General features: G+C 36.2%; 1 protein-coding gene across 3 annotated transcripts in view; it reads right to left on the reverse strand.

Moving 5' to 3' along the window:
* The window catches only part of LOC144451137 (kazrin-like), a 54054-nt gene extending 38526 nt beyond the window's left edge, over positions 1 to 15528 (reverse strand). Inside the window, exon 1 of one of the 3 annotated variants that reach the window (XM_078141911.1) lies at positions 15455 to 15528. In XM_078141911.1, the coding sequence (XP_077998037.1) occupies positions 15455 to 15515 (61 nt within the window). In that variant the 5' untranslated portion in view covers positions 15516 to 15528. Of the gene's footprint in view, positions 1 to 2929; positions 3415 to 15454 lie in introns of those variants that run through there. The other 2 variants (XM_078141910.1, XM_078141912.1) reach the window with 2 other exon arrangements.
* Positions 15529 to 16663: the final 1135 nt, after the last annotated feature.

Genomic DNA, 16663 nt, shown 5'->3' on the forward strand with positions numbered 1-16663 from the left:
ACAAATACAGGGAATGACGTTTTACAAATTGTTGTTACCCATTGTGTTCTGGTTCGGCCAATGTCACAATGTTTACATGATTGAATAAATCAATACATAGGGGGTCACTTACCTACACCTCTTCCTATCACTGTCTAGGCACACATGTGCTAAACTGTTAATGGATATCAAATCTAAAATAGCTATGATTTCATCTTTGTAAATTTTTTGGTTGTCATATTTTTCACAAACCAGAATGTGAACCCCTGTGTATAGTATTAATCAATTTACATGTAACTCTGGGATGACTGACATGTACACCGTCACATACATTAATTTGTAATTGTACATGTACATGTAATTTTTTCACTTTGACCATCTACTTAAAGCTAGCTGGACTAGCTGCAACTGAAGTTTTTTGAAACTCTTTTGTTAGATACATAATGAGTTACTCATAACACCCTACACAGTATTGAATCACCTGTGGGTAAACATATCTATGTAGCAGTAAGCTTAGTTAGTATGGTGCAATATAATGTGTATACATTTGTGTACCAATCAATTTATTTTTGGATCCATACCCAAAACTCTCTGCTACCCTATGAATCACAATTTCAACTTATTAATTTACTATTTATAGCTAGTGTACAATGTCTAATTATTTTATATTAACAATTTTCAGTGAATACGTATTTAGTTGTCAGATCAAAAATAATACCCAAGTTAGTATACATGTAGCTCTATGAGGAAATAACTGTATTTTTTTAAAGTAAATTTGAACATAGCTGTATCATGTGACAGTATGCATACTGAAACCCTGGGACACATGACCCATATCTACATGTAATTGTACATATTGTATATGGTCACATGAAGTCCAGTATTATACAAGTTTTCCTTGTCCATAAAAATACAGTATTTCATAGCAATTTCTATGCCCTTTTTGTTCTTCAATAACCACATGAATGCTGGATTACAACATTTTTATTATGGTCCATTTGCTTAATTGTCTGTCTAGCAATATACATTATATATCATTCTAACTTTATTCCATACACAATTCTTGGGACCTGCAATAGCTTTCTACATTTGTACCTTATGCTAAAGGTTCACAACAGAACAAGAATATTGGCTTAATCTCACTTCTGCCTATACTACGGTTAAATGCTGCTTGCATATGAAGTGTGTGAAGTTATGGTGTCGACCAAGAAATTGAATAATCGTTATTTCTTTGACAAAGCTATGAGTGGTAGAATTCTATTGCAGGGACTAAGAATTAGCAAATGTAACACAATTTTTGCTCTACATGTAACCCTAACCTACATGTATGTAACCAATAACCAGTAATTGGTGTTTGTATGTATTTGTTTACAGATACAGTTCAGCCATACACACACTACAGTGAAGTCTTCTATTACCAAGGGTTTGCATAGCCATGCTACATTTGCCATTCAGTTATAACTTATATCAATAATTTACTCTGTAAATTACATTGATAAAGGAAAGTTCAATGTTCACTGACATCACATGCTACTCCTCCCTCAGCTGTTTACATGTAGTACATGTATTTTCCCACCCCATCAAGTGACTACCACTCCCATCCAGTAACTACCAGTGACTACCACTCCCATCCAGTGACTACCAGTGACTACCACTCCCATCCAGTAACTACCAGTGACTACCACTCCCATCCAGTGACTACCAGTGACTACCACTCCCATCCAGTAACTACCAGTGACTACCACTCCCATCCAGTGACTACCAGTGACTACCACTCCCATCCAGTGACTACCTGTGACTACCACTCCCATCCAGTAACTACCAGTGACTACCACTCCCATCCAGTAACTACCAGTGACTACCACTCCCATCCAGTAACTACCAGTGACTACCACTCCCATCCAGTGACTACCAGTGACTACCACTCCCATCCAGTGACTATCAGTGACTACCACTCCCATCCAGTAACTACCAGTGACTGCCACTCCCATCCAGTAACTACCAGTGACTACCACTCCCATCCAGTAACTACCAGTGACTACCACTCCCATCCAGTGACTACCAGTGACTACCACTCCCATCCAGTAACTACCAGTGACTGCCACTCCCATCCAGTAACTACCAGTGACTACCACTCCCATCCAGTAACTACCAGTGACTACCACTCCCATCCAGTGACTACCTGTTGTTGTCTGAGCTTTACTGCATTTAACTTTTTGCAGCAAACACATTGGCTGAGACAGAAACTGTTGCCTAAATAAAAACATACATATACAGTATGTGTACTTTATTTCAACTCTCTGTTGGTAATTTTCCAGTCAGAATTTATTCCTAACAGTTGTTTACAACCCACTTAGTGTGGTATAGACACCTATATATACAATCTATTACACCTCTTCTAAGGTCAATCTGAGGTCATTGGCACACTGAATGGAGGGGAGGGGTCTGAATAGCACTAGTTAATCAGCCCAACCCACATGATTGCATAAAACAAAGTTTGCCATAGACTGTGATATGTACGTACATTATGATACAATGTAATACATTGTAACATTGCAATCAATAATATATGTATACTACACTACATGTATTACAATGTAAGTAAATTACAAGCCATTAACATACTTCCTGTCTACATGTACATTTTACAAGCCATAACGTTAATATCCCATGACCTGACAACACAGCACAGTCTCTGACCTTACACACAGTACAGCGGACACTGTACGTACTATATATGTTTTAAACCTATTAGCTGTGTTCGTGGAACATATACGTGTACACACACCCTGTACTATTTCACAGCCTGGTTCTATTTCACTGTATGTATTCATCTATATGCATATTACAACTTGAGAGTCTGTCTTGGATTTCAAAAGGAAATGACAACCATCTTACATGTTACAGTACAATGTATGTAGTACATATTCAACTGTAAAGACACTTTTACCTTGATTTCCACAGCCAGCAAAACTTGATGAACGAGTCTGTGTCATTTTCAGACCTTGGTTATAAACAGCAAACTCCGATTGAATTCTTTTTGAAGACACAATTTTGTTTGTACTAGAAGGACCACAACATGGCATTGGTAGGATAAATCCTTTTGAGACCGGTAAACGAACCATGCGACAACAAAAACGGACTGTGGAGGTTATGACCTCAGCAGTTCCTGTCTGTGAGTGTGACTGTACCAATTGTATACGTCACAGAATTAATACACACTGCCATAATGATGAATCTATATCATTGACACAAAAACACCTCTCACTTCCAAACTCACTTTTGTTTGTCGTTTATTAGTATTACCTCTAAAAGGTGTGCCACATGATAAAAGTATATTATTCCAGTGTATCAATTCCTGACAAGTACAAGTGTCTGAATTCCGGTCACAGACTTTCAAACGGAAATGAAAGAGTTTGAAATGTATTGACGAGAAAGAGGTGAACCAGTGGGAAATTTGAATAACACTACTGTCTGTGTCTATGAACACTTGCATACACATCTATAAGTATAATATACAAGTGTATTATGTCTTAGTTCTACTCTACAGATCAGATTAAAATGAACATTTCAGTGAGAAAATAGTTATTTGGTAGTAACAGAATATTGTCAACCTGGACATTTTTACTTAAGAATTATTTCCACTTATTTTCGCTAGAAAACAAATCGTAAAAATAAGTAGTGATTAAAATACCCTCTTTTACATGAACATAATATACAAGTCTAATAGTAAAAATTAGACTTTGAGAACTAGCTGAAGTCTGTAAAATCGCAAAATTTTCTAGTGGTGAAAATATCTAGGTTTAAAGAATGGTCATAAAGGCTTCTACATGTACTTAATCCTTACATTGTATATGGTGTTACTGACTAAGATTATATATGACATGGTATTGAAACATTGGCCTTTAAAATGGCCATATGGATGAGGATTGGGTATTTATTTGGGATTTTTAATTTATAAAACAATTTTGTCATGGCTTCCTACTTGAAAAATCAATGTGGAAAAAATATAGAGACCAAGTGTGCGTATGTAACTCAATACATTGCAAAAAGCTACAAAATGTGTAAAAAGTTTGTAATTGTATGTACAATAACAAAGATTGTACACATTTATTAGTCTTTTCTGATGTATTAAGTTACAAACACAGACTTGGTCAATGTTGTTTCACATTGATTTCTTAACTAGGAAGAAATGATAAAATTGGTTTATAAATTGAAAATCCAAAATAAATACCCAATCCTCATCCATATGGTCACTTTACAAGACCGTGGAACAAAGCATACACAGTAAAGCACATCTGGAAGTGTTTACCAGACTGAGTGTAATTTTTAAAGCTCCATGTATGTTCCAAATAAAGCATTATCATCATGGCTGGATAATCTCTGTCTATGTTATGTCCTGGTATACTCAATGTCTAAATATGACTTAGAATTGTTTCTGGTCAGTGTGCGCATCACTTAAATTTTTTACCCTTGTGTCGGTCTTTTTGTGTGCATGTTTGTCCAGCTCATGAAGTCTGCAGATCCAAGGAAACACAAAAATAACCCTCCCTACTTCAGTGAAGACAGCTGCAGAGCCAATCATGAACAAGCAAATGACATCTGCCCCACATACACACTTGCTGTAAAGTACTAAATAAAAAGAACAGTAACTGCCATAAATAGTAGATTGAGTGACAGGTTTGTTGAGAATTAAAAATAAAATTCACATCGCGGCACCACTTTAGACAAAATGTCCTGACCAGAAACAATTCTTTTTTCCTTATTGAGTCCTACATGTACATAATATCAATCTGAGTCACTGACACCAAGCTAGAAGATTGGAGTGGGATTCTTCACTCTGCTAGCCTGGTGGGGTTCTGTGAAAAAATTTGTCGACACCCAAGAGTTTGAAAAAAAAAATATGCTGACCAACTCAACAAAGAAAAAATTTCTTTCTAGCTAGAGTATGAACTAAAAATAAAATTTGTGGTGCTGCAAGTACAGAAACTAGCTACAAAAGTTAAATTCCCAGATGCATGTATTTATATTTATAATGCTGTCACTCCCTAATACTATAAGGTAAGTGACACATATATTACATGTCAAAGTCATGACAGTCATTGTCAACACAATGTATAAAATTCACTCTATACAGTATAGTACATTAGTATGTTATGACGAGTACATTCCAAGAACCTGGCCATATGCATCATGTATATGGAAAGATTCTTGGAATGTACTCTTAAGTACTTAGAATAGCCTTGTACATATGTAAGTTCCTGGAAAGAGATCTCAAGATTCTTATTCAAGTGTCTGTGTACAGCTCCAGGTACATGTACTACTTGTATATACATGTATGTACAAGGTGAAAGTGTCCTACATTGGTGAATATTGCAATACACCCTACAGCTACAGGAATACACATTAAGTAAACTAAGGATCAGGATTTCATCATATCTCCATTTTTTCCCATTAAAATTTCAAACAAAAAAGTACAAGAAAACTGATTCAGTGATGTTCATATTATTTACACGATGTTGGCATAAATTATGCAGTTCAAATATAACTTATAAGTAAGGCCGAAGAAAAGAATTGTGTGGTTCAGATTACACTCAATTTTAGAATAGGTAGGGTAGGTAGATTTTTCATTTTTATTTTATTATATATATTTTTTTCATGTGTGAGTGTCTAGTTCAGGTTTTCCATTGTTTTCCAAATGGTCTCTGTCTTATCCAGACTATATATGTACATGTACATACAGGTACTGTGCAAATGTATATTAACCTTAGGCTACCAGCTACTACTAGTACTCTCTTGGAGAGTGTTTATCCACTTACAAGTCAATGGTGAAGGCCATCAAGTGAAATTCAAGGACTCTATAACACAGTATATGTGTATTAAATAACATACCAATTATCTCTTCAAGTTCAAGTGTTAACATACACTCAGTGGATGGTTCAAAATACTAAGGTCAACACCTGGAAACAAACTGTGATACTTTAGAACAAGCTAAGTCCAGAGACTTGTCTTGGTGTTACTATCTCAAGAAGCTCTCTACACCAAGGCCTGAGACTTGTCTTGGTGTTACTATCTCAAGAAACACTCTCTACACCTGGAGACTTGTCTTGGTGTTACTATCTCAAGAAGCTCTCTCTACACCTGGAGACTTGTCTTGGTGTTACTATCTCAAGAAACTCTCTACACAAGGCCTGAGACTTGTCTTGGTATGTTACTATTTCAAGAAACTCTCTACACAAGGCCTGAGACTTGTCTTGGTATGTTACTATTTCAAGAAACATGATTTAGAAATGAAAGTACATTTATCACCAACATGTATTTTGTACACATACTTAATTTCAATTTCATTTTTGCTTTTTAAATTTTTAACTGATAAAGCTGACTGACTCATGTTATGAAGAGAAACATAGACCTAAGTACAGGAACCCTAATCTAAGTCATATGGTCGACAACTACATCAATATACAAATGTATCACAGCCAGTAAGATCCACTTAGATTTAGAACAGCTGTAAGTCATGTAAGTGGTCATTCCAAATTCAAAACATATATCTGTGGTTTCAAGGCCATATGTAAGTCTTAGCCTGGCACTAGCGGTACTTTGTTTGTATCTCATATTAAGATGTCAATATTCCTGGATTATACACCGTTACGTAAACATGAGTACCACAAGTCCATGTATGTAGTAAACTGGCTAGCATAAGCCTGGCTTGGTGTATACAGCTTCTTGAGCAGATAGATGGTGGAAAATACCAGGAAAAGTCCCTTGGCAAGAATATGTATGCTGTCAATCAAACAATGTACAACATTCTGTGAAGCCATGTCCAAGTCAATGCACTATATGTGTAGGTCAAAGTACAGTATTACACTAAAACCTTAACAAAATACCATAGTCACATAAACAGTTACAACAGTGCTGAGTATAGATACTTCATATACTGTCCTTACACCCAAGGTAGTAAACACAATAGAAATAACGTATGTGAATTCTCACCGAGTGTCAATAAGTCGTCTTGGTACCTCACTATTCAGACTTGATCAATGTAGTCAGTGACCGTATCAAACGACCACTCTGCTACAGGGTATGATCTTTACACACACTACTACTCTCCAGTAGAGAACACTTTCCCATGGAAAATATTTGAACTAAATACTTCAGTCACATTTCTTTTACATCTATGATTCACTGTACATTTGGATCCTTATATTCATTAATTACATTTTAACATAAAATCTAAGTTTAAAACTATTAATTTGTCTTTATTTATCATTATTACATTTTTTTCTGTTTTCGTTAAATTCCAAAGAGCTATGAGCATCTAGTAATTTCAAAGACAAAAATAAACTACAAGGATAAACACACCAACCTTATTCAATACGGTTCAACTGAAGAGCACTGTAACCTAGCAACTGTAAAATATCCAGCTACATGTAGCTATGGATAGGTTTAAACCCTGACCACAGCGCTAGATCAGTGGTGGTGGTGGTGGTGGTGATGGTGGCAGTGGTGGTCGTAGAGATGGAGATAACAGTTGTGGTGATGGTGGTGGTAGCAGCAGTGGTGGTGGTGGTGGTGGTGGTGGTGGCAGTAATAGTGGCGGCAGTGGTGATGGTGGTCAAATCTCCTCTAAACGAATTTGTCTGATGCTCAGCAATTATTCTTGACCAACGATTTTTTTTATTTGTCATTTTTCAAGAAAAGTTTCTGTAACAATCCTTCAGATCAATTAAACTTTGTGTTCCCCTATCCCTACTACAGTATGTGGTGTGACAGTTTTCAGTGGTGGTGGTGGTAGTAGTACATGTACCATGGTAGTAGTAGTGGTGATGGTGGTCATGGGGAGGGGAGTAAATTAGAAGACTATAGCATTCAGCAGTAGAAAACCTTTATTTTTATAAAGCTCTTAGAGTTAGTGGTATTGATATATTTTGTCACAGTCAATGATGATAGTGCTACTGTTGTAGGCTTAGCCAAGGGAATTTTCCTCTCGCTTCTGTTTAGAATAATCTCAAAATCATTCCACAATTTTAAAAATACAACGATAACAGTGCCCAGTCTAGATACAAGGTAGTCCAGTTCTGTTTGTCTCTAGCAATTACATGAACATCATTCTCGTGGGTGCCGATATCATGTGGGTATAATCAAAATGTTCTATAATGCAAATTAGAACTGGTGAAAAAATACCCATGCATTTGCCTGAATCAATGAAGTTAAAAGATTCATGTGAACACAACAAATTCACAATTCACATACAACCATGGTAGATGCTAGTATTCAAATCTCTTTAGGGTCAGTACAGTTCAATACTTGTAGAAAATACATGTAAGCCTAACTAATCTTGTGCCTTCCCCTCATTGCATGTGACTATCATGATGTCTACCAGCAATGATTGTAAATTCATGGAAACGAGACACTAATACTTCTTTATATGGCCAATGATGAAGGCACCGTCCACGAGAGTTCAATACTTTTTCAAACTCTGAGTAGATGTATAGTATAAAGCCTATCTAATCAATCCATTCTTATTTCATATGGTTATCAAGATGTCTAAATTTATAGACAACTAGACACTAAAATATGCCATCTATGTCACAATCCCATTTCAACATCTGTTGTAACCATGGTAACAGGTCTTTAATTGATTGTTATATCATTGGTTAGATGGGGAAATATGCCAATTATTTTGTGAATGTACAGACTAGTGTATGTGTATCATGGCTATGTAGTCTCTGTAAACTTTAAAATGTAGTAAATCAACTTGATCCTAAGAACACTGCTGCCACCAACGCTACAGCCACTACCACCCTAAATGTACCACCAGCACCACTGCCGCAACCACCACTGCCACCACCACTAGCACCACCACCAATGCTACAGCCACCACCACCCTACCACCACCATTACAAACACCACCACCCTAAACACCGTCATCATCATCATCATCATCATCATCATCATCATCATCATTATCATCTTCACCTCTCAATTTTCAATTGAATTTTATTTGAACAAATATTCATTCGCCCACCTACTTCAAAAATAATCTATACCACTGGGAGAGTGGGCATGTAGTTGTCCTTTGGGTTATAATATTCACTGTCTGACCCACATGTCTGCATGTTTTCCTACAGGCTACCCACATCAAAGGTACATGGCGTGGGTTGCTTATCACTTCTCATATTACACACTTCATCCACAGACAACATCTTCATATATTAATACTATTGTTAGTAATACAATATTTTGTGAAGGTATTAATGCAGGTCAAATCTACCCAAGTTCTCAAGTCATATTTTACTGTGGTTCCTCACCAAAAATATGATATACTATAATGGCAACTATGCCACTTTTACCAGATTTCCCCGTTCTATTACCAGGCTTCAACCATCCTTAGCAACAACACTGTACCCCAGCATATTAGATCTGATTTAAATAGGGCTTCCTTCACTCTATGACATCATCTGACCTTTGACCTTAATCTTGATCATTACCTTTAAATTAATTAACCATTGATTCCTGATTAGCCATTACTATATTTTCATCAGCGCTATATGTAACTGCACGACCTTATCTGACCTTTGACATTTTGGTTTGACCTTCATCTTGACCTTGTCCATCACCTTAGGCTTATAATCATTGACTCAGCGGTAGAGTTCCTGATCTAGCCATTAGTTTCATTATTTCTCGTTAAATAGCGGCAAAGTCACTGACAGTATATGGTTGTATGATGATGATTACTTCACTCTCTCTAATGCAAGAAACTGGAAAGACAACGAACACAGGAAATGAGACAGTTCTAAATTTAGACTACTTTACTGATGAAAATAGTTTTTCAATCTGTGAGCTGATTCCTTGTATGGTTTCTACACAGTCTGTTTCCTGTAGTAATTTCATCTACAGATACAGAGACACTTTATAATCAGTCAGTACAGGTCCCTGTTTAACTGGTATACCAGTACTTTTACTTATAGACTACGACCCCAACAAAAATAATTGGGAAGTGGTCTGTCTACCCGCATCCAATGTACACATAATTTATAGTTTCCATTCTCACATGTTTAAAATATTCTTTTGCCCAATAAGTAATTACTTGTGTACATTTACAATATCCCCTTGAGAGAAAGAGTTATAAACAACAATTCTAGTCAACATCTTTGATGAAAACAACGGTGAAAATGACATAGATTTTTACTTATTTCACAAAAATTACATACATGTAATTAACATACTCAAAGATTTGTTGCTGTATTGTCACACTGCTGTACACTACACTGCTGTATTGTCACACTGCTGTACGCCACACTGCTGTATTGTCACACTGCTGTACGCCACACTGCTGTATTGTCACACTGCTGTATTGTCACACTGCTGTATTGTCACACTGCTGTATTGTCACACTGCTATATTGTCACACTGCTGTATTGTCACTGCTGTATTGTCACACTGCTGTATTGTCACACAGCTGTACACCACACTGTTGTATTGTCACACTGCTGTATGTCACACAACAATTTACATGCAAACAATACCTCTTTCAGTCTCTGTATACAATCACATGAATTTATAAAAGATGTACAGCTCATTTCATGTTTGATACAAATATGCAGAAACCAATAAGAAACCATGAATGCTATACTTTCTGATAGTAAGATTAAATAAATAAAGTTTCTTGTTACATTTTGTCTAAATGAAATGAACTGCATGTAATATGTCACCATGCACACATCAAAACATTGACACTCGTACTTGCATCTCTGTGTCTAGTTACAGTATGTTTAAATGGTTTATTTCATTTAGATAAAATGTAGCAAGAAAGTATAATCTTGCTAAGTTGCTATCTTAAAAGTGTGGAATGTGCAGTTTCTTATTGGTTTCTGCATGGTTGTATCAAACAACGCCAGTAAACACTAATATGAAACAGGCTATACAAAACAAAATATTGCACATATGAATACAAGTACAACCTCATAGGTTACATAACATTACAATGTACTTGTATTCTCAAAGATCTGTTTTGAAAAAAAATCAAATGACAAAGGGGGCCTTGGGGAATAGGAGTGACATAGGGGGCCTTAGGGAAATATGAATGACATGTGGGGCCTTGTCACTATTAGTCAGAGAAAAATCGCAACAAGTCCCCTATGACCAATATAATGCCTCTCACAAAGAATATCGTCATGGTGACTGAATGAAGAATGTTTGAGGAATAATTTGTTATTTATACAAGATAGTTTCTTGACAATGATTGATGGTGTCAATGTTTTGATGCATAAAAATGTTGTTTTGGTGCTATGACACAGAGTTTTAATGCTACGGTTTGAGAACAGAAAGTGGGCAATCAAAAAAATGAATAGATTTTTAAATTTCATATACCATAATTTTGTGGGGAACCCTGGTGTATTCTTGAATTAAATGGACTGGGTTAGTATTACATCATTTTTAGTGAACTCTGATATACAATACACTGAATACTAATAATGTGACATACATGTAAAACTCAAAATGTGGTTCAGCTTGAATATACATGTACATGTACTACCATTACTAGATAAAATTATTTACTCTCTGGAATTACTACACGACTGTGTGGCATGTTGACATGTGAGAAAAGAAAGCAACCAGAGAGTACAGTCAGTATTTTACAGTTTGAAAGTAACTTGTCCAGAATTGATAATGTTTCATTTGAAACTACAGTATTCAAGACCACACAGACACAGACGCAGACACAGATGCAGACACAGACACAGACATATAGCCAGACAGACAGACAGACAGACAGACACAAACAAACAAACAAACACAAACACACACACACACACACATCCAGACTACATGTATCTGGTACACTCTAATTTGTATGTCTACCATAGCCTTCCATACCACACACAAAGTACAAATACATTGTCACACTATACTACAGATACACGTGTACAATGTATCCTGTATTTAACCTTCCCTGGGTGTGGTATGACATTAGTGTTAGTTTAAGTCCTCTATAAAACCAAATACATACCGATAAACTGTACATATATCTGGTATGTGTGCAAGTATTGTAGCCTTTCATACGATATACACACACACACACACACACACACACACACACACACACACACACACACACACAAGGTACACACACGCGAGCACACACACACATACAATGTACACACACACACATACACACACATACACACACACACACACACACACTGTCACACTTTAGTCATGTCCACGTATCCAACCCTGGGTGTGGTGTAATGTCAATAGTTTAAGTTTCAGTCTTCTGTGCCACATATACATATACTCTACCACACTATACTAGTCATGAATGTCTGAAGTGTTGACAGTCAATAATTTGATGCCGAGTACAACATGTAACCCCTGACAGCAAACTATCATTTGATACCATCAATACAGCTATGGTTGATGATCACATACACACTCACTTCAGCCACCCATTAATCATACAGAACTATAATATCAAACTTTTCAACACAAGACTACTACAAGTGTTGTCAAATACAATATGGTTATAACAATTTCACACCTTCAAAGAGCCAGAAAAGATTACAAATCAAAAATTACATATTTGTATAATTATTTACAGAAAATTATTGTCTTGTACACTCCATCTATAATGTAAAGGGTGCTATCTGAAATATTGATATGACCTTTGACCTCATACTGAATTTCACCTTTGACCGAGACAGTGATATTTGACCTTTGACCAATATCCCTTCTGTCTAACAAGCACAATATGTATACCGATAGCTCATCTTTATGCATAGTAAATAGATGAGAACTTTTTCTTATTCAAGCACGTTCTTTATTTCATATCAGAGTTACAAATCTACGATACCAAATTTGTATATCTAAATTTAAATTATTCTAATCCTGTTTTTAACTTAGTTTCAATTTGCCTGTAATTTCTATTTCACTTTGGCCCACCTGTTACGTTACCTTTGATTGGCTTCAATTTCAAATTCACCTACTGTAACATTGCTATCAATTGGTTGAATTTCCATTGCATCTTGGATCCTTGGCCGACATGTTACAATGCCTTTGATTGGCTTCAATTTCAAAATCACCTAGTGTACATGTAACCTTGCCCTCAATTGATTGAATTTCCACTGCACCTTGGCCGGGGTAGGACCAACTCGGCCCATTGCCAACTCGTCCCATCGCCAACTCGGCCCACGTGATTGCCAACTCGGCCCATTCACATGCCAACTCGGCCCATTTGTGTCATTTAAAGCCAAGGTCTTGAGTCGATGACGTGATAATATCAAATACTAGTAATATTCATATAATCAGAGAAAAAATCCTTTGCTCCAAGCACCGACATCGGTATACTACTACTACTTGTAAAGACACTATGGATTGACATACTAGTACATGATATACAATGTAGATCGCATGAATTTACTGAAGGACTAAATAGCTATAGTCAAGTTGGCAGAGAGTGGGCCGAGTTGGCAGAGAGTGGGCCGAGTTGGTGGGCCGAGTTGGCAGACGGTGGGCCGAGTTGGTGGGCCGAGTTGGAAATGGGCCGAGTTGGACGTGCTCCCCTTGGCCCACCTGCAACACTGCCTTCAATTTCAAATTTATCTAGCATAACATTGGTTGCAAGTTTGATTTTACCTTGGCCCACTTGTAACATTGCATTTCAATATCAAATTCACCCAGTGCAACAATGCCTTCAAATGGCTGTAATTCTAACAATTGGGTTTCATAAACATTTAAATGACATATCTGTAAATCACATGACTAGTTGGTGGGCATGGGTGTCTAGTACTACAGGGAGATTAAAGGGTTATCAAACATTTAATACAAAGCAGATCTGGTCTGCAAGAAGGAGTCAAACTGTGTTTGTTCACTGATCAGGGTAGTGCCAAAAATACACCAAACTATTTCTTTTGAGGGTACAAACTAAGCAGTGAATGAGAACAGTTCTGATTTGATGTGAAAGAATGAATGAAACTGTGTTTGTTCACTGATCAGGGTAGTGCCAAAAATACACCAAACTATTTCTTTTGAGGGTACAATTTCACAAACTAAGCAGTGAATGAGAACAGTTCTGATTTGATGTGAAAGAATGAATGAAATTGTGTTTGTTCACAGATCAGGGTAGTGCCAAAAATACACCAAGTTATTTCTGTTAATTGCTGAGGGTATAAACTAAGCAGTGAATGAGAACAGTTCTGATTTGATGTGAAATAATGAATGAAACAGTGTTTGTTCACAGATCAGGGTTGTGCCAAAAATACACCAAGTTATTTCTGTTAATTGCTGAGGGTACAAACTAAGCAGTGAATGAGAACAGTTCATGTTAGACACTGAAACCATAGTCCATTCAGGACATTGTGATGTATAACACAGTGTACACATTGTTATTTCAAACCTAACTAAAGCAATCTATATTAGATTTCTACAAAGCCTCATATCTGGTGTCTAGTACCAGTCTAATTAATCTCCAGGTTACGATATTATTTATCTAGACAATATGCACCTTTATTGGACTACCCTGACATCAAGACATGCAAAATCAATTCTGTGCATTTTTTCTACACACTCCACACTGCAATGTGTTGGAAAGAATTCCTGAACTACGCCAAGCATGTGAAACTACATGTAATTATGCCAAGTCAAGTAATACTGTCAGCCCACCCTGTCATCAACATTAGTTCAATACGACGCCTAAATTAAAATTAGACGAGCTACATAAAAATACACCAAACAATTGTACACAGCTTGAATATCAACATTTTTTCATAAAGCCATGTGTACTTGAAAAACAAGTCAGTTACAGCGTGTAGTTTTAAGATAAATCATTGAAGATGACATAGATAGTAAATCATTCACCCGTTTATCGTAACTGTTACACACTACTCAAAGTCCGGTTTCCTCTACCCCAGAGATTGAGACTGTAGAACTGCTATTTAGTTTCTCCATTGACGAATACACGTAAGTCGATGGGGTGATACTTCACAACAGATTGCAACCCAAATACACACATCGATCAAATATGAAAAACAATGCCCGGGTTTCTTATCCGATAGGCTTATTGTCACATTTGTTTACTGTTTCGTCTGAAAGGGGCTCTAAACTCACAAGGACGCCTTTCACATCTTACAGATATCCAAGTACACAAATCCTAAATTGCGATGAAAAAATTCCGTTGAAATAAAATAATACCTGGGTATTGCTGATAATTGATCAAGGTGGTTTACCCATCTTCCGGTACAAATCGACACACCTTAAAATCTAACGTTACAACGTAAAACGGATTTGAGATTCAACGGTACTCGCTTGGGACAACGGACACACAGGTGACAAATATCACTCGCTTGGCATTTTGAAGGTTACGGGGAGAAAACGGTTATTTGAAGGCTTATTCAAAAATGTACAGTTCAGATTATGACACACATCATATAATTAGTTACATACCTACATGAAAATATAAAATAAATAAGCTTACCTGAGGAAAGCGAGTCTTTATTAGGAGACTCTCCCATGCTGTGATTGAACACATCCGCCATTACTCTCCCACAATCAATTTATCGCATAATCTGTAATAATATTTTCTTGCCGATAGCTGGCGCACTTTAATCAGAAATACAAAATTTTAAGTAGCTACTTGTAATATTCGGGATCGGAATACTCAGTATGTTGTGATCATTGTACGACAGTTTATTCATATTATTGTATAACCATGGGAAATATACTTCCATGATTATTTTTAGGGGAGACATTTTACTTCAAGTTCAAAGGGTAGTAAAGACAAAGGGTTAATTGGTTTTAACAACGGGCGACAATAGGGATTATGTTCATAGTCCTTCTCCCCTAATACATCCATGGTATAACCTTAAAAAGGAAACAAGAAATAAGGAACCAGACAACTTCCCGTCCCAGATCATGTTTGTGAGATGTGAAAGTCTGTCTAAAACTGTTCTTGAGAACATATCATGTACATATTGAGGTAATAAAAATGAGAGAAACAAATGTTAGAAATGCCGGAAATATTTACAGTTAGTGTGTTGAAGCTTCAGAATATTGTTCTGTCCGGTTTTTGTTTGTTTGTTTGTTTGTTTGCTCGTTCATTTGATTGTTGTTGTTGTTGTTGTTGTTGTTGTTGTTGTTGTTGTTGTTGTTGTTTTTTAAAAGAGTTTAAATTTATTAATTTATAATATACAGGGTCTATCACCATTCCCTGTAAATAGTGACCTGTATATATATTATACTCTACATCTGTTGTACAAATTTGATTTATGTGAGTTCCATTGTATCGTTTATTCTATTCATTCCTGGTTGGAACAGCAGGTAGTTTTTATATAACTAATCTGAGTGTAGAAAATGCACTTTTCATTTGTGGTATGTTTCTTAATATAATAAATGTATTGATACTATTTATAGACTATAGTTGATAATATTAGACTTATGGCATCACGTTTGATTCTGATCTGTGTATTTTTGGAAAATTTTGTATATATGAAATGACGTGGTTTCAGAAACGGTATTATTTTATCCTCTTTACATAATTTTTATAACAAAACGAGAAACACTTTATTCATCCCACTAGGGGAAATTAAATGACTGTTCACATAGACAAAAACACAAAGTGAAATACGAAACTGAATCGATATTCTTTACATTATAAAACATCTCTAATAAGTTCAAATTCCTTCTC

Source organism: Glandiceps talaboti, chromosome 21 (genome assembly GCF_964340395.1).
Source record: "Glandiceps talaboti chromosome 21, keGlaTala1.1, whole genome shotgun sequence".
Classification (NCBI taxonomy): domain Eukaryota; kingdom Metazoa; phylum Hemichordata; class Enteropneusta; family Spengelidae; genus Glandiceps; species Glandiceps talaboti.